Consider the following 22,709-nt stretch of genomic DNA (forward strand, 5'->3'; position numbering starts at 1 on the left):
ATTACTAAAGCTGCAGATCATGACGTCAGACTTCTGAAATTTACATGGTTTGACCAATCACAAAATTCAACTATAATACCTCAATTCAACCTCCAGGGGGCAGCACACAGGCAATTTTTGACTATATTTTTAATTAAACAGTTTTATTTAGATTTGTCCAAAATGTGGCTATGACCAACAGACAGCACTTTTAAAGCCTCATTTATAGAGATCAACAGACAAAAAAAGTTAATTTAGGGTTTGGTTACCCTTTAAGGTTGGGGTTAGGATACCGGTGCGGTCCATGTCCCTGTACTTGACTGGACCGGTTCTGGTGTGCGGCCCAGAGGTTGGGGGCCTTGATTTAATTGTATGTCAAAAAACAATGAATTGGGGACACCAAATCGTAAACTTATGACACGGAGGCGTCCTCCTTACACGTCAAAATGTCATGATTTGGGAATGAGAATGTGATGCAATATGTTATCATTATCTGATCGTTGGTAACAAAAATCTAAAAAATCTGGAGGTCCAGATATAATCACCCAACGGACCTGATCCGGCCCCCAGGCCTTGACTTTGACACGTGATTTAAAGGCTTCTTGAGCGTCCTTGATGACTATCAAAGGAAGTGACTCCAACAGACGGAACTTTTCCAGTTTGGTTTAATATTTCCCAGTGAGCTTTCGTCCTCTGACTCAGGGCTCTCAAACTCAGCCTACCTGGGACCACTGAAGGCAGATTCTGGCCATTGACGTCAATAACAATGGACAGCTTATAATCCTTTTTTTTAATATATTTTTTCTTGATCGCCACTTATTGAAGTTATTAACTGACCAATCAGATGCCTCAATAAATGCATGTGGCTCCTGCAGGCCCCGCCTCCAACGTTTGATTGACAGATTCCTCTGCGCCGTTTTTAGTGGGAGAGGGTGTGGGCTCTGAACAAGCCGGAACAAGCTCACTCCTGATTGGTTGACAGTAGTTCTTCTAAAAACGTTTTTTTTTTTTAAGGAATGGAGATGCCGGGATTGAACCCGGGGCCTCATACATGCAAAGCATGCGCTCTACCACTGAGCTGCATCCCCTGTACTTCCTCTAAAAAACGTGACTCAGACCAACTCAGACTAATCGCTGTCCACGGGTTGCAATCGCTGTAGACTATCAGGAAGTGACAGTGAAGGCTCTGGCCTTCGCTCTAGGTGGGAGGTAATGCATTCCCTATGGGGGACCTCAACGCTACCTATGTCCAGTTCTTACTAAACGGTCTGTGATTCTGACTGAGGCTGGGTCATATGGGCTTCCATTTGTGCCCAAAACATGTTTCTGCATCCACTGTCTATGTCTACTGAACAAGTTTATTGAACATGTTTTTATGTCTATGTACTACTAATCAATATCTACGACAAGAACTAATGACGCTAGCAACTGTTGCTAAGGACTTTTCTGACGACCAGATCCAACAACAATAGCAAATGCAAAGTTTTAAACATGAAGCTGAAACATCACAAAGCAAATACAAAGCTCTCATCAAAGAAGAATGGACATGCAGAAGATATTACTTAGTAGACATTGAACTTTGATATTAAGGCGGGGCCACAAATGGCCCGGGGGCCGCCAGGTAGAGACCCCTGATCTAAGGGTTCAGCACCACCTTGGGTGCCTAAATACTAGTGAATCATTCTATTGTTTCATTTGTTTGGTGTAATAAGATATCTTGCTGTTTCTTGACTTATATCCTCGTATAATGCTAGAAGACGATCTCTAAAGCCGGTATGCAGCAGTTGCTGCTTCATCTTGTTGGTTTTGCCAGAAGAATTCCTGTTTGAAGTTCTATTCTGATGTTGATGTCATTCTAATGTGTGATTGGTTTGCATTTTTTTCAATCTTCCAAACATCTCTAGCCAACAGTCAAACAGCATTGTGAACAGTGCTAATGGCCACACAGGAAGTCCAGCAGCAGTAAAGCTTCCCAGACCAACTTCCATGGACCAGTCGACTCAGACTGAACCCACTTTATCACCACAAGAACCCGAGCAGAACACGCTTTCCCTGCACGGCAAGAGCCGGAATGTGGAGGAGGGCTTTCCTCTTGACCAAACTGCTGCTGATCAGAGCAGGGCCAAGCTCATCCGCATCCCTGGTCTGGAGGAGGAAGAGGACGATGATGAGGACCAAGAGGATGAAGGAGGAGGAGAGCAGGAAAAGGAACTCAACTTTACGATGGAGGAAACTGTCCAGCCAGACATGGTTCAGGTCCTGCAGAGGGAGGACTCACAGGACGGGAGCTGTTCCTCAGAGGAGCCCAGCTCCTCCACAGCCTCACTGACAAACTCCAACCAAAACCTCAGCTCCCGCTCGGGGCCGCTGACCACCATCCAGGAGGGGGAGAAGACACTGTGCGTTACTTTTGCCTCAATGCCGCTTTCTCCTTAACCAAATTCTGATTGCATGGCTTTAACGGAGGAATCACGAATCATTTCCTGAGCTGAGCTCTGCAAAACCCTGTTGTGCTTTCTCAAAAAACCCACAACAATCAGCTGAGAACAAACTAATACAGTCAATCAGATGGTTATTTTTCTCATTGCTGTTTTTTGTTGGTGCTTGTGCAGACTTGATGGACACATTCATAGCATGTCCATGCTTTGAATTAAAACCGAAAGCAAAAATGAATAAAAAAACAGGATAAGTTACCGTTCACTCGTACCTCCTCCTGCAGTCCAGTCTCCACCAGGATCCCCACACAACGGGGTTTTGCAGAAGAAAACCTTCTTCCTTTAACCTTTGATTACCTCAAACCTTGCTCTCCTGTAGCTTCTATTGCATGAGATGAAATCTTTCTTTTCTAAGAACTGGCAGCAGAAGAGCCCTGGTACCTGCTGCTTCTCTTGTTCATTCTGGTATTGCTGGATACTTGGAAAATGTTAGATGTTCAAGTTAAATTGACATGTTTTCTCCACATGTTGATACTTTATTTTTTAGTAGTTTAAAGATTTTACAAGCGAGAGTTCACAACCAAGTCCCTGCAGCAGCAGGAGAACATGAAGCAATCAAACACAACATCACAAACTGTCAAGAAGAAGAAAAAATATCATAAACACTGGAACATCTGTTGCTAAAACAGAAACAGGTGTAATAATGACAGAGGAAAGGTGTAGAGTAGAACAGGTGAGTGAATCCTAATTAAGGGCTTTCTCTTACTTTAAGAAGATCCTATTAGAGCTGCCTATATGTAAAAGGAGTACCAAATGAAATTTACAGGCAGAATGCTAAAAAAAACAGATGAAAGTCTGCAAATCTAAATCAGGGTCAGGTGGGCAGAAGTCAGCAATGAGCATCAGAGAGAAACAGAGTGGTCAGGATCCGGGCAAGGGTCGGGGCAGGCGGCAAAAAAGCAGAATCAAAGATGGATCAAGTGAATAGGAGATCAGATCAGGATGAAATGCTCAGTATTCAGCATGAGTGGCACAAACAATACTTCTCACTGACTCAGGCTCTGAGCAGTGCTTAAGTGTCCTGTGGGTGATTGGCGAATGAGAGTCAGCTGAGCAGCATCCAGGAACTGTGTGCTGGGGCTGCTGGGAGTTGTAGTGCAGTCAGTACTCTGGAGACTGCTCCCACCGGTGACCAGAGGGGGAGACAGAGCTCTGACTCCTGACAATATCTGAAGCAAAGTGTTATAAAACAAGTAAACAAGTAAAAAACGTCAACATGAATGATCAAATGAATTCATGCTCCGGTCCGTTTCCCTCAATGTCCTTTGAGAAAAGGAGTTTTACTCTGAGCTCTGAGAAGATCATCAATGACTGATGGGTTTCCTGTCCTGAGCCTTTTCTTTTCTGCATCACCAGTAAACACTGGGAGCAAACTGGGAGAGGGTTTTCCTGCATGAGGGTTGTGTTTGTCGTCTGACTTGTGCTGTTTTTCTCATCTGTACTACTCAAGTACCCAAAGTCAATCCCAACCGTTTCTCTTTCTTCTTCTTTTTCTAAAAATGTTTGGAGTAAAATAGAAAGTCATACAGTAGCAGCCCACTAACATGATTTCTGAGGACATGTTTACATGACAGTTGAGCCTTACATCTTGTGGTGTTGTAGGGTTCGTAGGAACAGTGAAAAACTATTAAATGCGGAGAGGCAAAGGAAGCGTCTGGACAAGAAGGCAGCATCTTCAGCCAATCTCCTAACCCGCTCCCCCAGCCTGGAAAAGTGAGTCATCACTGCATTATCATTTGTGTCACTGTCTTTTTAAAGGGTAACCAAACAAGACAGATGGAGGCTGACTTCATTCTCAACCTAGTTTGAAAAATGCCAGAAAAGGGGGTGGGGCTAATGGAGGTGGTGTGGCTTGGATCTATGATTGACTGTTTAGCCTTATGAAGCTAGAAGATGCAGTTTTTGCACTATTTACAGCTTAGTTTTTAGAGATAATAAACATGTAAATATACCACACCATCAATCATTTTAAAAGCTTTAATTCAGGTCATGTTCTGTGAAAATTGGTTTGAAAATGAGGGAGCTAACCTGATTTTTGAGGTTGATAGCTGCATGTCTTACATCTTCCATTGACTCAGTACATAGAAATGGCGCCTGAGCGCGCACGTTTCTGTCTATAGCAGCGAATAGACAAGGTCCAATCCAGTAATATATATCAATGCTCAAGACACTGCTTTTGCAATGCCCAACAGCGGGGCTGTCGGTGAAGCTGAAGGTTTGCAGGTCTAAGGAGACTAGAGTCTGAGAATGGTAAAATGCTGCTAGCATCATAGCTAATAAATGCTAACGTGTTAAACAAACAATCCAGAGTGAAATGTTCATTAAATCCATCACCAGGACGGAGTTTACTGGATTCAATGGCAATTATACTCAACTTCAGTTCCCTAATTTCCAAGTTCACTGTAAAGTCGTGTAAGCTAGTAGATTTTTGACAATTGAAGGCAATACACCTACGAGCCATGCTAAAGCTAACAACCAACTGTTGCAGAATCAAAGATGGGCGGGGCTTTTATACTGGAGCTCTGAGCAGAATGATATCAAACTTCTGGGACTTAAACCAGTTGACCAATCACAAAATTCAACTGTAATACCTCATTTCAACATGTAGGGGGCAGCACACAGATGGGTTTAGACTATTTTCAGGAATTAAACAGGTTTATTTTAATTTGTCAGAAATTTGGCAGCAACCAACAGACAGTACTGCTTTATTGATGTAAACAGACAAAAAAAGGTTGATTTAGGTTTTGGTTACCCTTTAAAGTCCTCCTCCCAGACTGGAACCAACACATCAGGAGGCACTGACACAACATGTGAAAGAGTTTTTGGATGTGTCTGACTCCGTTGTTTTGTTTCTCTGCAGCCGGGCCAAAGAGCTGATCTCCAGTGCAGGTAACCTCTCGACAAAGCTGAGAGTGAAACAGCAGAAGCTCTGAACCTGATGGTTAAACTGAAGCAGAATGTTCTGATTCTGAATGAAACGTTCTTGGTGAGCGCTAAACATCTGAACGTCTTCATTCAGAAAGGTTCATTCTGTCTTTGCCTTTTACTCCAACACACTCAAAGGCTCTAAAAACATTTTTAACCCTTTAACACCTGAGGCGTCGTCGGTGACGCTTCACACAAAATCTTAACATAAAGTAACTTTTCAATTGTAAACACGATAATTCCAGTAGATTCTGAAGGAGAAAAGCAGCTCGACAAGCCGAAACATGAGTTTAGTTCTGTAAAATTCAGACTTTTTTCCTCCTAAGTGTACAATTTTGTTCTTGTAAATTTTAACATTTTTAGTCATAATATTTTTTTACTTTATTCTCGTAATATTTAGAATTATTTTTTCAAAGTTTTAGGACTTTTATCTCAGAAAATATGACTCTCTCTCTCATAATTTTATGACTTTCATGTCGTAAAAAAATGATTTTTTCTTCCTAAAATTGGATGACTTTAAATTTCATAAAAACTTAAAATTGTTTCCTCATATTTGTACAACTTTATCATTGTAAATTTTAATATTTGTAGTCATATTACTTCATTCTCATAATCTTTTGACATATTTTCTTGTAATTGTATGACTTTATTCTCATAAAATGTCCCTTTTCTCATAATATCATGACTATGATGTTTTGAAACTTTGATTTTTTTTCATAATCCTAAGACTTTATCTTCATAAAATATTATCCGTTTTCTTGTAATATTTCCAGTTTTTTCTCATGAAATTGTGACTTTTCCACAGTAGTATGACTTTATTCTCGTAAAAATTTGACCTCTTAAATGACCTCTTGTTTTCCAGCTGAATGTGTTGAGATAGAGAGAAATAATCCTGTGTGATGTCACAGGATTTGTAACATTCAGAGCTGCTTATTTACATTCATTCCAACCAAACCACAGGCTAATCCCATGATTTCATACATGTACTCTACTTGGTTTAACTTTTACTTTTGAAATTCATAACTGCTTGTAAAAAGAGAGCAGAACAGCTGCAATAGAAACAGACTGGAACAGGCAACACAAGCATGTATTTTAGAAACAGGAAATTATTTGAAGAGATCTTAGTAGAAATAAACAGAACAGTTTCTCAAACTCATGACTTCTTATTCATTTGTGATTATTTCTCACACAGGGTCACCTGGCTCTAGAAGAGGAACTCACAGCCAAGGTACGTCTCCTACAGATGTTCAGTTATCGGTGAAATTAGAGGAACATTTTTAAGTTTTTCAACCTCATTCTCCTGCTATTGTCATTTGACTAATTGTGTGAATGTTTAGTGAACATTCACACTATAGTGATTCTTTTGCTCATTTCCTTTTGGCACATAAAAACTCAATCACACTTTCCATAACATTTTGAAAATATTTTTAGCATTTTCACCAAACCGTTAAAGTCAATTGCATCATCATTTTCACTACTTTCAGCAACATAGGCATTCACACTAGCATTATCACAGCTAATGCGACTTTTCTAGTTTAATTTAGTTTTGTATTTTGTCCTCAAAAGATGAAGAGACCAGTGAAATACATAACACGATCTCCTGATGTAAATTCTTCAGGGTTTCCTCTCTTTAGAGGGAGGTGTTTCCATCTCTCCCCTAATTCTGCATCACCTTCTGTCACATCTGCCTCTCTTGTTCTTTGTCTTTATATCTGATATATATATATTAACCTCTTTAAAGTCTTTTTTTCCTCTGCCTAGTGGCTTCATTTTCAGATTTTTTTACCTCTTTTTCCAAATTGTCCTGCCAGCATTCTCATTTTTAATTTGTCCATCCGTAGTACTTTTTGTCATTGCTACTATCTGATGACCACAACATCAGAATACAGATTAATCAGCATAAATAATAGAGTTAAAATCAAAGCTTGAGGGCCCTGCTGTCTGCAGAAGGCTGTAACTAGAGTGGATTGAAGCTCTGCTACTGTCTCCTTTGCATGACAGGACAGTCAATCAAAATGTTCATCCGGGGCCGACCCATCACCATGTACGTCCCCTCTAACATTCAGAACTACGAAGACCTGAAGATGGAGCTTCCATCCGAGAAGCTGGAGTTGGACTGGGTGTATCCTTCCAGATAGTGAATGCAGTCCTCATCATTTATCTGTGTCTGATTGCAACAGAAAAAGATGCTAGGATTTTTATTCTACTGGTTTACTGATACAAATAAAAATTGCACAAAATGACGTAAATTGCGTAAAATTCTTGCTTTTGATATAAAACTCTCTGGGATTTTGGCAACACGTCTACAAACTGTTTTTGAGCAGAAATGTGCTTCTTGAGCGACACATTTTGACAGTTGATCCTGTTTTACTAGAAACGATCGTTTCAGTGACCTTAACTACTGGATCTTAGCTATGGCTACCGCGGGCGTGACGGCCGGGCCAATCTGTATTTCCTCCCTACAGGCGAGGCGGTCTACTTTATCGCCTGTGTCATTGTGCTCTACCACATCAAGAACAGCACACAAAGACACTATCGAAAACACACGGATTGTGTTCGCAGGTGAGTGGATCGCATGCAAAGCACAATATTTCTTTTCCATTCTGGGTTTTTATTGTGGCTCGTCTGAGGCTGTGGCTTCCACTGGGACAGGAGTCTGCAACCTTCAACACTTAAAGAGCCCTTCCTGCTGGTTTCTTACTGAGGACAACCCAGTAGGAGCCACAAAGTCTTACCTCAACATTTACCGACATTCAATTGTCTTTACATGAATTATCAACATCTGGTTCAGGACTTATTATCAAATATTTATACCCTGCAATTATATATTCAAGTTATTAAGAAATATCAGTGATGTAACTAATGTTCAAACATCCACAGTATATTATTTATTATACTTTTATCATTTATATTAATCAGTACCAAAAGTCTAAAATATATTCAGATCATTGTCTTTAAAAAAGTCAAAAATCCAAAATATTTACAGATTATGATATTTTAAAAAAATATGTATGATAATCAGTACCAAAAGTCTAAAATACATAAAGATGGTTATTATAAAATATATTTACATAAATCTGAACCACACAACCTAAAATATATTAGGTCATCATTTACATAAATAATGTACGTTTTCATTAAAGAAGATTAGTCATAAATCACTCTTTAGAAGAGCGAAATCAAAAATATGTGCAGATTATTTCCATTAAAAAAATCAATGATGCATAACACTTAAGGAAACCAAATCTAGCGACAGGATCAAGACGTCACACTGTGGTGCATCTGCCAGAAATTCATAAATGTAAGAAAACAAAATTGAGTCAGAGATAATTAAGTGACACTAAAGCAGGGGTGTCAAACTCAGGCGCACAGGGGGCCAAAATCCAAAACACACCTGAGGTCGCGGGCCGAACAGGATAAACATTCATTAAACACTACATTTTGAAAACTTTAAAACTGTAACTTTTTAACATAATTATGAACCAGATGTATATAATAAAAACCCCAAATTACCCAAAACAGCTAGCGTGTACATATTAGCCTAACTCCAAAACAACCTAATTTTTTTTTACAGCCTGAATTGGCAAAAACAACTAACACGTAGCTGAAATATTAGCTAAGCTCCAAAATAGCCTAAAAATCTTAGTAAATGGCAAAATAATCCAAAAAGCTAACAGAATGACAACTTTTAAAACTTTAAACTGTAACTTTTTAACATAATAATGAATAATAAAAATGGAGGAATATTATTCCAGAATAAATCAACTTAAACCTTAAATGTATTTTTTGAACCATGCAGTGCACTTAATGCCTTTGAATTTGTAAAAAAAAAAGAAGAAAATCTGTCTAATAATCTGGTGTGCCTTAAGAATGAATTCTGATTTTGCTGATATTCAGTGAAACAAAAATCAGTCCAAATGCTTTAGTTTGACTTAAGAAAAACTTGCTCTTTTTTGTGCTCAGTATGATTCTGACCAAAAAGAAAACAACCTGTTTAACATAAAAACACTTTTATTAGTTGCTCTGTTCAAGTAAGTTGTCTTTCTTTGCAAAAATGCCCAAACTTTGTTTTCGATCCTTTATCACCAGAGCTCCAGTGTTTATGTCTGTTGATTTATTGTAACTTTTGAATTGTTAACAGGATCATTCCAGTAGGTTGTGAAGGAGAAAAGCGGCTTGTCTTGAAGTTATGTTAAAGATTTTGCGATATTTAGTTATGATTGTCTTGCCTAAAGCGAACATTACGTTATAAATGACTCATTCTGACGTTTTGGCGGTCATGACAGCTCATTAGACCCAGGAGGTCGCCTTGGCCACGCCTGTTAAAACCTTCCAAACAGGTGACTCCTTTTTTTCTGCAGCCTGGCCCTCCATCCTGACAAAGTACGAGTGGCATCCGGTCAGATGGCAGGTGTGGATAAAGATGGCAAGGTGCAACAGTAAAACATATAAGTTACACATTAGCCTAGTAAACATGTAAAATGCTGTAATATTTTGTCGTTTGTTTCAGCCTCTGCAGTCGTGTGTTCATATCTGGGACTCCAAGACTCTGGTCACGCTGCAGCAGATCGGCCTGGGAACCTTCCAGAGAGGAGTGGGATCGTTGGCTTTCTCCTCTGCTGTCAGTTCTTTACATTCTACATTATTTTACACTACATTGTCCATCTTCTGCATGCTGTCTGTTGGTGGGAACAACAGTCTGATCCCTGTCCAGCCTAAGAACATATACTGAGGTCTATCCTGGACCTGTGTGGCCCAAACAGCTCCTCAGTCTCTCAGGCTTCTTGAACAGATGCCTGAGCCACGTCTGTTGACCCTTTTTGATGTGAAGCATTGACAACGTTTCTCTGAGCTCCCCCAGGCTGAGCAGCTTCCTCACCTATCTGTGAGCCGCTTGGATCCAGAGTCTTGTCTATCGGTCATGGCCCAAAGCTGGTGGTCATAGTTGAGTATAGAGACATAAATCCACCAGTAAATCCAGAGCTTTTCCTTTATCCCAGCTCTGTCTTCACTACCATGGATTAGCACAGTGACTGCATCACTGCAGCTGCTCCACCGGTCCTCTGGTTATCCTCTCCAGCCCCGTTACTACCTGGTTCAATCTTTCTGCAAGTGGGAGTTGCAGCAGAGACTCTCACAATATGTTTGAAATGCCCACCAAGCCTGTCCGGCCGTCTCCACCCCACTGAGTCCAGTTTAGCACCAGCTCTGCCCTGATCAGCTTCCAAGTGTCCAGCACAAATACTCAAGATCAAATCTGCACTACAAGTCCTGATGGCTACATTAGGTGTCCACAGATGGGATGCCAATACACCCACCCAAACCACCACAGCACTGGCTCATCATTGGTCCTATGGGGGGTGGGCCTACAGGAAGGCCATCCTTTTTGAGCTCGACCCGACTGGCAGGAGAATCAGCCACCAGAGCAGACCACATTCCACCACATTTGTGTGGACAATTCTCAGACGGATTTCTGTTAATGTGGTTAAAAGAATAACAACCATCCAACCTAACAATCAGTCAGTCTTTATTTATGTAGCAGTTTTCATTCTTGGTAACAGTGTTGAACACCAAAATAAAAGAATAAATCAAATCGAACATAACGCACAGATAAGGAATAGACTATATTTTAAAAATGACCTGAACAATCAGAGGAGCAAACACCCATTACATTTGTTTTGTATTCCCCCTTAGAGAAGCCGGTTCTGTGAAATGTGTTTTGCTGTCATCTCTCCAGGATTCTGGTGGGTTCTTAAGTGTGATTGACGACTCCAACGAGCATATGCTGTCAGTGTGGGACTGTGCCAAGGAGACCAAGCTGGCCGAAATCAAGGTAAACATGCTGTGGAAACAAACCATCTTCCTGACCCCAAATCTACCAATACTGTGTATGTAATTGTGGTACAGACCAGTTCAGCTTCCAGTGCTGAAGAACCAGGTTGAAGTCAAGTTGTGAGTCTCGTCCATGAATGCAGAGAAGAGTGCAGTTGTGTTGACATTTGTGAACAGCTAGTGTTGGCAGCAAAAGGCCTTCAGTCTCTGGGAGACCACGAAGAGTAAAGAAATGAAAACCATCTGTGTCTCATCTGAAGGAGGACACGATCAAAAGAATGGTTCTTCATGGACTTTTTACCGTTGGAAGAAGACGGTTAAAGTGAGGACTATTTCCATGCTGAGGTGGCGCAGTTCTCTGCATGAGGACCAACACGATTGGAAGAAGAGACTAAACTGCACGTCTTCAGAAAGTTCAGCTCCCTGAGTGTCTTCTGTGATCCAGAGAACAGCTTTGTGTGTTGGTGCAGCAGCATCAGGGTCGGTGACTGAAACTGAACCGGCTGAAAGCAGCGTCTCTGTGCACCAGATGACTTCAATATGCTGGAATGTGTTTTCAAAAGAAGAAAACAAAGAGCTGCTCAATGCGTTGAAGCTGCAACTACATTTCTGCCCTCTGCAGAAGCGTCAACAAGTGGGTCTGAATAACTGACTCAGCAACTTGATCCCACTGTGTAGTGCAGGGGAGTCAAACTCAATCACACAGGAGGCCAAAATCCAGAACACGCCTTAGGTCACGGGCTGAACAGGATAAACATTTATTGAACACTTCAGAACTACATTTTTAAAACTTTTAAAATTTAACTTTTTTACATAATTATGAACTAGATATATAACATTAACTGTGATAATTCTAGTGTGAAGGCTGTAAGCTGAATTTGGCTGCTGAAAATGAGAGCTGAAATCACTGAAGGTAATTGCCTTGACTTTGACACACGTGTTGTAATATAGAGACCATCATAGGCTAGAAGTAACATGAACGAGACTGAAGAGTTGTTTTGTTGTTGGCAGGTCTTTGCTGGCATGCCGGACTAATTCCTCTACAGTGTTTTTGCTGAACCTGTCTGTGTTGCTGCCTTTGCAGAGCACCAACGAGGCGGTGTTTGCCGTGGAGTTCAACCCCAGCGACAGCAACAACATCATCACCTGTGGGAAATCCCACGTGTATTTCTGGACTCTCAGCGGGGGACAATTCACCAAGAAACAAGGCATCTTTGGAGTAAGATCAACTCAAGTTCACTCACAGTCGAGCCTTTTTCCTTTCTTTGAAACTGTTTGCACTAATCGCTGAATTTTCTTTTTACATTTTGCACCAATAAATGTTTAGTCATTGTGAAGAACTGCAATGATTAAGCTTTTCTTTGGGAAAAGTGAAGTAATGACCTCTAAGGAAATGTTTTTGTGAAAGTGGAATGAGTCATGAACAGTTAGCATGAGACAAAAACATGACGAGGCTGGACTCGCTTACTGTACCGCCGCGATTTACTAATCGACGAGTAATCAACTATTAAAAGAGTCAATGACTAATTTAATAGTTGATTAGTCGTTACTTTATATTATATGGAGTCAGTTGAAAGTTCTAATAGCATTCTGCTAGCTTTATGGACTATTTTAGCATTTAATAAGGTTTTCTACTCTAATTTGAAGTTTAGCTAATATTTCAGCTACATGCTAGCTGTCTTGGCTAATGTAGGCTTTTTTAAGTTTTTTAGGCTAATTTGCCATTTAAATAATGGTTGTCTATCAGCTTCAAAATCTTCAGCTATCAGCACTAGCATCTTCAGGAGTCAAATTCAGCTTCCAGCATTCACATTAGCATTATCACAGGTAATGCTATATATCTAGTTTTTAGTTACGTTAAAGCTAATGATGGTTAAGGTGTGTGTTTTGCATCCAGTTTGCGCATGACCTGATTAGTCGACTAATCTGTAAAAATAATCGGTAATTAGTCGACTATTAAAATAATCGTTTGTGGCAGCACTACCTGGCGTTTACATTTCTGTAATTATAGTTTGTTCAAAGGTAATGTGGTTAATAGCGTAGATTGTGGTTTCTTTACACAGCTTTGTGAGTCAGATATCTTCAGGCAGATCCGTGGAGCAAACACCATGGAGGTCATATTCACTGAAAGACCGTTAAGGGTGTTTTCAAGCTGGAGTAGTTTAGTCAGACAGAATTTTCCCAGCTGCCCCTGGCATGAACATGAAGCAGATCTGAAGATTAGAAAACAGACTTGATCACTTGATGACAACTCTCTGGCCTGTTGCCTTAAATAAATACACTTCAAAATGGTTAGGCATAAACATCAATAGTCTGCTGCAATTCAGAACTGGCCTGGTTTTTACTTCAGTTATTAATGTCACAGCTGGACAATCAGGAGGAAACCCAGAGGCAGAAGCAATCACAAGCACATTAAAGGCGTCGTCCAAAGGCTTTAATTTACAAAGCCATATTAACGAACTCACAGGGCTAAAGCTGCATTCACACCAAACGTGATTCATGCAGCGGAGGCGGCCGGATTCAAAGATAAGTCAATGGAACCAACACAAAATGAGGCGATCTGAAGTCCTGCGGCGCGATTTGAGCAACAGCTGCGAATTGGGGGGCGTGGCCAAAGTATCTGAAGTTTAACAGGTCGCCAGGTCGCATCTGCCAATCAGGAACTCAGCTTTGTGCACGTGATGTTTTCAGTGGCTCGATTAACGGGGAGAATCCCATGTGAGCGTTTTTGTCCTGAACTTCCATCTATTTCATCAACCCGCTGGAGACGCAGGTTTGCAGAGTTCATCCGCCGACTTTGGGGTGAAGGCGGGATTCACTCCGCACAGATCGCCGACCTTCACTCCCGCGGTGGAGCTCACTCACTCCACATGGCAGCAGACAGAGAGCTGCTGGGGGGTGCAGAGGCTGTCTGCTCGGGTTCATCGAGAGATTGAGGAGTCCATACCATGAAAAAACAACTTTTTGAGCTTTTAAGTGTATTATATTGTTCAATCCTCACTATAAAGAACCCCCAAGCGGTATTAGCCTAAAAACAGACTAAAAAATCTCAGTAAATGCCAAAATAGTCCAAAAAGCAGCAGAATGACATTTTTTAAAGCTTTAAAACTGTAACTTTGTGATATAATTATGAATAATAAAAATGCAGGAATATTATTCCAGAATAAATCAACTTAAACCTTAAATAACTTTCAATATTTTACTCTCTATAAAAATATATTTTGTTAAAATTATACAAGTTAGAAATGAGAACAAGATAACATCGGGTCATTAATAACAATAAAATAAAATGATCTGGAGGGCCGGATCCGGCCCCCGGGCCGTGACTTTGACACATGTGCTCTACTTTGACACATGTGCTCTACTGTTACCGGGTTTGGCTGAGTACGTATTGGGACCACATGCTCCTATCAGCTTATTAGTGGTAATAAAAATGTCCAAGATAAATAATTCTTTGTGTTTTGTCTGTTTAGAAATACAAGAAGCCGAAGTTCATCCAGTGCTTTACCTTTGGCCTCACTGGGGACGTTTTGACCGGAGACTCTGAGGGGAACATCCTCACATGGGGAAAGTCTGCTGCTGATGTCAAAACGCTGGGTAAAGGAGCTAAAGGTCAGTCAATCCGTTTAGGACCGTTAGCACTGCTGCATCACAGGAAGAACATGAATTCTCTATTGGAAACCAATGAGTTTAAAGACTCAATGTCTCTGAATTCACCGGCTAGTTTCCCAATCACATTGGTTGTTTATAAATGTCACAGTTGGGCAATCAGGAGGAAACCCAGATGCAGAGAAGAATCACAAGCACATTAACGGGAGAGTCCAAGAGCTTTAATTTACATACGACATTAACAAAACTCACAGGGCCAAGGAAACAAGCCAGGATCAAAACGAGCCGACGGTGAGGGCAGCAGAATCCCTTCAATATACAGAGCCTAGTTACTGAAGTGCAGGCAGCTGTGACTGCTTAGCAGGATCCACAGCAGCCTGCACAGACGCAACAGAAAAAAGTAACTGATGAAGCAGAACATGACAATAATGACATAGAAATGAAGCAGTAATATAGTTTTCATTCATAATTTAACATGAAGTTTTAAAAAAAGAATTTTAGCTTTAAAACAAGCAAAACTTGCAGATTGATCTCAGTTTCCCTCAGAATCGAGGTAGAGATTTCCGATTCTATTGTGTCATATAATGAAAAAAGTATCTGTAAATAAAGAAGCTAGGGTTGTGTGGAAAATGGGAATCCATTATCGGCGTAAAAACAGTTTTAAGGGTAAAGTATCGGAGGAAGTTGAAAAAACTGAAAACGGCCCTGAACTACTGCAGCTTAACAGGAATGATAAACATTGTAGATATATTTTCTACTTTTTTCCTACTTTGTTGATCCTTTATTTATACAGTTTGGTCGATTATGGAGAATTTCTCATTTACAATGAATGAGTACGCAGCAGCAATACAGGAACAGCACAACAGGGCAATTAGTTAAATACAGATAAAACAGGACATTTTCTCACATCAATCATTTAAATATTTACAATAAAAAGCCTACAAGAGGCACCAAATGAATGATTACTATAACAAGACGAAAGGAAACCCATAAAAAAGTAAAAGTTAAAAACAACTGCATACATCACGAATCATATCTGTTAAAGACCATATAGTTAAACTTCAAAACAGTCTAAAAACCAAAGAAAAAAAGCCTAAACCACCCAAAACAGCTAGCATTTAAATACTATCTTAACTCCAGCTTAAGAAACTTTTAAAAAGCCTAAATTCGCCAAAAGAGCTGAAATATTGAAATATTAGCTAAACTCCAAAATAGTCTAAAAAAATCTTAGAAAATGCCAAAATAGTCCAAAAAAGTTAATGTTAAAACATCTGCATACATCACTAATCATATCTGTTACAGATGTCTTAAATACAGCTAATGAGACCATATATCTAAACTCCAAAATAGCCTATAAAACTGAAAAAAGTGAGACAAAACAGCTAGCATGTAGCTGAAACATTAGCTAAGCCCCAAAATACTCTAATTTGCAGTGAAGTAAAAGTCCTTCTGTCTTCTTACCAGAGACCTACCAGATAATGCGTCAGACCAGAGCCCATGAGGGCAGTGTGTTCACCCTCTGCACCCTGCAGGATGGTGCCTTGCTCAGCGGAGGGGGAAAGGACCGTAAGATCATCCGCTGGAGCGCCGATCTGGCCCCAGAGAGAGAGTGCGAGGTGAATCACAATGCTCTGCCTGTTCCTGTCCGTCCGCTCGCTGGTCTCTGGGCTCGCCTGTGCAGAGAGCTGTGTCATATAATGCTCACATAGAGAGAAAATTCTTCGGTTTATTGGGTTACTCAGATTCCAGAGAAGTTTGGGACGGTCCGCACCATTGCTGCCATGGACGAGGAGGAGCTGCTGGTTGGTACGACACGAAACGCCATTCTGAGAGGAACCATCTCTGATGGGTTTTTGGCCATTGTGGAGGTAAGACGATGCATTCAGTGTTCTAAAAGCTGTCTTTGTGAGTGTGGTGGAGCTTTCCTCAGTATTGATTGATCATGTCAGCCATCGCTCTTCCTCACCCGCCACCGTCCGTCCAACACCCTGAGCAAGAAGAGGTCTTATTCAGGTCTGATTCAATAAAACAAGTTTAACTGTTCGCATTAAAGGATTATCTCAATTACGTGGTGTTAATCATTTCTAGAGGATAGAGTTTCCCTACATATAAAATACTTCATTCCAGATCTGGAGCCACCTGGTGGCTAAATAAAAGAGTTGTCATGCTGCTGCTTGAGGAAAGCACTTCATGACTATATAGTACATGTGTTAAAGTCAAGGCCCGGGGGCCGGATCCGGCCCTCCAGATCATTTTATTTTATTGTCATTAATGACCCGATGTTATCTTATGCTTATTTCTAACTTGTATAATTTTGACAAAATATATTTTTATGGAGAGTAAAATATTGAAAGTTCTTTAAGGTTTAAGTTGATTTATTCTGGAATAATATTCCTGACTTTTTATTATTCATAATTATGTTAAAAAGTTACAGTTTTAAAGTTTTAAAACTGTCATTCTGTTAGTTTTTTGGATTATTTTGGTATTTACTAAGATTTCTTTAGGCTATTTTGTGGTTACGCTAATATTTCAGCTACATAATAGCTGTTTTGGCTAATTTAGGCCTTTTTTAGCTTGCTGCTTCTCCCCTTCAGAATCTATTGGGATTATCGTTTTAACAATTGAAAAGCAACTGTAAATCAAAAAACTTTAACAATGGAGCTCCGGTGGTAAAGGGTTCATGATTATCTGAGCCTTTCTGAAGATGTGGACATGTGACACAGTTTTTGAATTCGAAGTGATAAACTGACACCAGTATTTGTGGTGGCTTAGTCCATCCATCCATCCATCTTCCTCCGCTTCATCCGGGACCGGGTCGCGGGGGCAGCAGTCTAAGCAAAGATGCCCAGACTTCCCTCTCCCCGGCCACTTCCTCCAGCTCTTCTGGGGGGACCCCGAGGCGTTCCCAGGCAAGCCGAGAAACATAGTCTCTCCAGCGTGTCCTGGGTCTTCCCCGGGGCCTCCGCCCAGTGGGACATGCCCGGAACACCTCACCAGGGAGGCGTCCAGGAGGCATCCGGACCAGATGCCCGAGCCACCTCAACTGGCTTCTCTCGATGCGGAGGAGAAGCGGCTCTACTCCGAGCTCTCTCCGGGTGACTGAGCTCCTCACCCTATCTCTAAGGGAGCGCCCAGCCACCCTGCGGAGAAAACTCATTTCAGCCGCTTGTAGTCGGGATCTCGTTCTTTCGGTCACGACCCAAAGTTCATGACCATAGGTGAGTACTGGAACGAAGATCGACCGGTAAATTGAGAGCTTTGCTTTCTGGCTCAGCTCTCTTTTCACCACAACGGACCGGTACAGCGACCGCATAATAGTGGACGCCGCTCCAATCCGCCTGTCGATCTCACGGTCCGATCTTCCCTCACTCGTGAACAAGACCCCAAGATATTTAAACTCCTCCACCTGAGGCAGGAGCACTCCACCCACCGAGAGAGGACAAACTACCTTTCTCCGGTCGAGAACCATGGCCTCAGACTTAGCGGTGCTGACCCTCATCCCAGCCGCTTCACACTCGGCTGCAAACCGCTCCAATACATGCTGGAGGTCCCGGTTCGATGGAGCCAACAGAACAACATCATCTGCAAAAAGCAGAGAGGAAATCCTGTGGTCCCCAAACCAGACCCCCTCCGGCCCCTGGCTGCGCCTAGAAATTCTGTCCATAAAGACTATGAACAGAACCGGTGATAAAGGGCAGCCCTGCCGGAGTCCAACATGCACCGGAAACAGGTCTGACTTACTGCCGGCCATGCGAACCAAGCTCCTGCTCCGGTCGTACAGAGACCGGACAGCCCTGAGTAAGGCTCCCCGGACCCCATACTCCCAGAGCACACTCCACAGGACACCACGGGGAACGCGGTCGAACGCCTTCTCCAAATCCACAAAACACATATGGACTGGATGAGCGAACTCCCACGAACCCTCCAGCACCCTGGAGAGGGTGTAGAGCTGGTCCACTGTTCCACGACCAGGACGGAAACCGCACTGTTGTTCTTGAATCTGAGGTTCGACTATCGGACGGACTCTCCTCTCCAGTACCCTGGCATAGACTTTCCCAGGGAGGCTGAGGAGTGTGATTCCCCGGTAGTTGGAACACACCCTCCGGTCCCCCTTCTTGAAAAGGGGAACCACCACCCCAGTTTGCCAGTCCAGTGGTACGGTTCCTGTTTGCCACGCAATGCTGCAGAGACGTGTCAGCCAAGACACTCCCACAGCATCCAGAGACTTGAGGTACTCGGGGCGAACCTCATCCACCCCTGGAGCCTTGCCACCGAGGAGCTCTTTGACTACCTCGGTGACCTCAGCTTGGGTGATGGACAGTTCCACCCCAGTGTCCTCAGCCTCTGCTTCCTCAACGGAAGGCGTGTCAGCAGGGTTGAGGAGATCCTCAAAGTATTCCTTCCACCGCCCGACAATGTCCCCAGTTGAGGTCAGCAGATCCCCACCTGCACCGAAAACGGTGCCTGCAGAAAACTGCTTTCCCCTCCTGAGGCGCCGGATGGTTTGCCAGAATCTCTTTGAGGCCAACCGATAGTCCTTCTCCATGGCCTCACCAAACTCCTCCCAGGACCGAGTTTTTGCCTCCAACACAGCCCGGGCCGCAGCTCGCTTAAACTGCCGGTACCTGTCAGCTGCCTCTGGAGTCCCACAAGCCAGCCAGGCCTGATAGGACTCCTTCTTCAGCTTGACGGCAACCCTTACTTCCGGTGTCCACCACCGGGTTCGGGGGTTGCCACCACGACAGGCACCAGAGACCTTGCGACCGCAGCTCCGGAAAGCAGCAGAGACAATAGAGGTGGAGAACATGGTCCACTCGGACTCCATGTCACCAACCTCCCTCGGTACCTGCTTGAAGTTTTCCCGGATGTGGGAGTTAAAGACCTCCCTGACGGAGGGCTCAGCCAGACGTTCCCAGCAGACCCTCACAGTACGTTTAGGTCTGCCGAGTTTTTCCGGCCTCCTCCCCCGCCAGCGAATCCAACTCACCACCAGGTAGTGATCAGTGGACAGCTCTGCCCCTCTCTTTACCCGAGTGTCCAGAACACACGGCCGGAGATCGCCTGAAACGACTACAAAGTCGATCATCGATCTCCTACCTAGGGTGTCCTGATGCCAGGTGTACTGATGGACACCTTTGTGTTCGAACATGGTGTTTGTTATGGACAAACTATGACGTGCACAGAAGTCCAACAACAAAACACCGCTCGGGTTCAGGTCAGGGAGGCCATTCCTACCAATCACGCCCCTCCAGGTGCCACTGTCATTGCCCACGTGGGCATTGAAGTCCCCCAGGAGGACGACGGAGTCCCCCGTTGGGGCACTTTCCAGTACCCCTTCAAGAGACACCAAGAAGGCCGGGTACTCCGAACTGCTGTTCGGCCCGTAAGCCGAGACTACAGTCAGAGACCTGTCCCCCACCCGAAGGCGAAGGGACACGACCCTCTCGTCCACCGGTACGAACTCCAACACCTGGCGGCTGAGCTGGGGGCTCACGAGTAAGCCCACCCCAGCCCGTCGCCTCTCACCATGGGCAACTCCAGAGTGGTAGAGAGTCCAGCCTCTCTCGAGGGACTGAGTTTCAGAGCCCAGGCTGTGCGTCGAGGTGAGCCCAACTATATCTAGTCGGTATCTCTCAACCTCTCGCACCAGCTCAGGCTCCTTCCCTCCCAGAGAGGTGACATTCCATGTCCCAAAAGCCAGATTCCATGACCGGGGTTTGGGCCGCTGAGGCACTCGCCTTCGACTGCCACCCAAACCACAATGCACCGGCCCCTTCAGAGCTCCCCTGCAGGTGGTGGGCCCACTGGGTGGGCCCACCACATCTGGTGGCTTAGTGTGATGCAGAAATTTGAAAAGCCCAGTCACGCCTGGTACTTTTTGGTACAAACCCCTGATCTCTGCGTGTACATGTGTGTGTCAGGGTCACGTGGATGAGATGTGGGGTCTGGCGGCTCACCCGTCTCAGAGCTTCTTCCTCACCTGCGGTCATGACCGGCAGGTTTGCTTGTGGAACGCAGAGGACCACAAACTGAGCTGGAACGTCTCTCTGGAGGTGAGGCTCACCAACCCTGCACTCGAGTTTCATCCAAACCTGCCAGATCTTTTAAGAGTTACCTTTGTCTCACCCTTCACTCAACTCTAAGGAGGAAAGAGAGGAAGAGACTACTTTAGGATCTGTTAATCACTCACTAGGTATTAATATTGTGTGCTGGTGACAGGATGTGCATATGTAAACTGTGTTCTTCAGGAACGACAGACAAAATGAGAAGATAGATGATTACTGCAGATAAATCTTGTTTCTGAGCACAAAAACTTACAAATTAAGCTCAGACTTCTGAGCAGGTTCAAATCCGTTACCAATAGTGCTGCTACAAACCGTTATTTTAATTGTCGACTAATAAATTATTATTTTTTCCGATTAGTCAACTAATCTGGTCATTCCTAAAATGGATGTAAAGCACACATCTTAACCATCGTTAGCTTTAAACTAACTAAAAATATAGACAATTAAAATGTTATTTTATTGAACATTTAATGAATTGTGCAGCCTCTGTCCTTCATTAGTTTCTGGTATTAAAACAAGATTAAATCTAATGATGTCAGCATCTGAAACAAGGAACTATTTTTCACTAAAGATAAAGTTTTGGTCTCACCGACTCAAATATAAAAGTGAATTTTTTGCTGCTGAACATTTACAACTTTGTTCAACTTTACTACACTCTGACTCCATATAATATAACTATTTTAATAGTCGATTAGTCAAGGGGTCCCCAAACTTTTTCTTGTGAGGGCCACATTACTTTTTCTTCACTCATTTGGGGCCGGGGTCGTTTTGTTTGCAATTGATGCTAATTGTTACCAAAACACAATTTTTCTAGCAGTGTTAACAAACAATCTCAAAGCCAGATTGGGGGAAAAAAACATGCATCTCTGATAATGTTCAGGGTCGGGCCAAATGTGGAAGTGGACTGGATCCGGCCCGCGGGCCGTAGTTTGGGGACCCCTGGATTAGTTGACTAATGGTGGCAGTCCTAAATCCTAAATATTGCTATTGGAAACATGGACCTCTCCAAATGTTTGGCTGTTCTTCAGCTGAATTGTATTTTTGCTCAGTGAATTTACTTGCATTTGTGGATCTTCAGGTTGATCAAACAGCATTTAGTCTTCTCCCTATATTTGCATCTCCTGCAGGAGTATGGACTGTGCGCTGACTTCTGCCCCAACGGATCAATTGTTTCAATCGGCCTCAACACAGGAAGGTAATTCTAGCAATCACGACTAATAGCACTAAAAAGAACACTTATATAATACACTTTATAGTAAGAAAGCTTTATTAACACGCTAACAAAAAATATGAGTGTTTATAGGGTGTTAGTGAGACATTTATTGCCAAAATAAGGTTTATTAACATCCATGGTGAGATTAATTAACATCTATAGTGAAACTACTGTCTACAAAGGCCTTATTAATAAAGTACTTACAAGCATAACAAATGTATCAACCATCTTTGTCAACTTTATATTGAGTGTTTTGCAGCACCTCATCTAAAGTAGTGGTGTGCCAAAATATCGATATTGCGATTTGTTGCAATATTTAGTCCTGTGATTGATTCTTGGGTTCTCTCCAAGTATTGATCTGTTATTTTCATTTGAAGAGGCTGTAAAATGTTATATTCTTCATCCTTTGGTGAGACGTTCCTCTGGAGGTAGATAGGGGGCGCATGTTGCACCAATGTGTCTGGCAGCTACTTGAATTATTGAATTTTTGTTCTGTTGTTCACAACAATTTATCATTAAGTAGTGACACTGCTGATCATGTTTAATATTGTTAACACTGACATTTACAGATGATTCCACTCAATTGATGTC

General features: G+C 42.6%; 1 protein-coding gene and 1 non-coding gene across 4 annotated transcripts in view; one reads left to right on the forward strand and one right to left on the reverse strand.

Annotated features, from left to right (window-relative positions):
- Nucleotides 1–22,709, forward strand: part of eml3 (EMAP like 3) — a 59,586-nt gene that overhangs the window by 31,424 nt on the left and 5,453 nt on the right. The window contains exons 5-19 of one of the 3 annotated variants that reach the window (XM_024287998.2): nucleotides 1,884–2,378; nucleotides 4,077–4,187; nucleotides 5,335–5,363; nucleotides 6,592–6,627; nucleotides 7,401–7,521; nucleotides 7,812–7,961; nucleotides 9,761–9,830; nucleotides 9,910–10,020; nucleotides 11,137–11,232; nucleotides 12,316–12,450; nucleotides 14,705–14,843; nucleotides 16,305–16,456; nucleotides 16,583–16,708; nucleotides 20,762–20,893; nucleotides 22,033–22,100. In XM_024287998.2, the coding sequence (XP_024143766.1) occupies nucleotides 1,884–2,378; nucleotides 4,077–4,187; nucleotides 5,335–5,363; nucleotides 6,592–6,627; nucleotides 7,401–7,521; nucleotides 7,812–7,961; nucleotides 9,761–9,830; nucleotides 9,910–10,020; nucleotides 11,137–11,232; nucleotides 12,316–12,450; nucleotides 14,705–14,843; nucleotides 16,305–16,456; nucleotides 16,583–16,708; nucleotides 20,762–20,893; nucleotides 22,033–22,100 (1,971 nt within the window). The remainder of the gene's footprint in view (nucleotides 1–1,883; nucleotides 2,379–4,076; nucleotides 4,188–5,334; nucleotides 5,364–6,591; nucleotides 6,628–7,400; nucleotides 7,522–7,811; nucleotides 7,962–9,760; nucleotides 9,831–9,909; nucleotides 10,021–11,136; nucleotides 11,233–12,315; nucleotides 12,451–14,704; nucleotides 14,844–16,304; nucleotides 16,457–16,582; nucleotides 16,709–20,761; nucleotides 20,894–22,032; nucleotides 22,101–22,709) is intronic. The other 2 variants (XM_036216886.1, XM_024287999.2) reach the window with 2 other exon arrangements.
- On the reverse strand, nucleotides 997–1,067 carry trnaa-ugc. Its single transcript has one exon. It is a non-coding gene; the product is annotated as a tRNA-Ala (tRNA).

This window comes from Oryzias melastigma, linkage group LG18 (assembly GCF_002922805.2).
Source record: "Oryzias melastigma strain HK-1 linkage group LG18, ASM292280v2, whole genome shotgun sequence".
NCBI classification, from domain to species: Eukaryota; Metazoa; Chordata; class Actinopteri; order Beloniformes; family Adrianichthyidae; genus Oryzias; species Oryzias melastigma.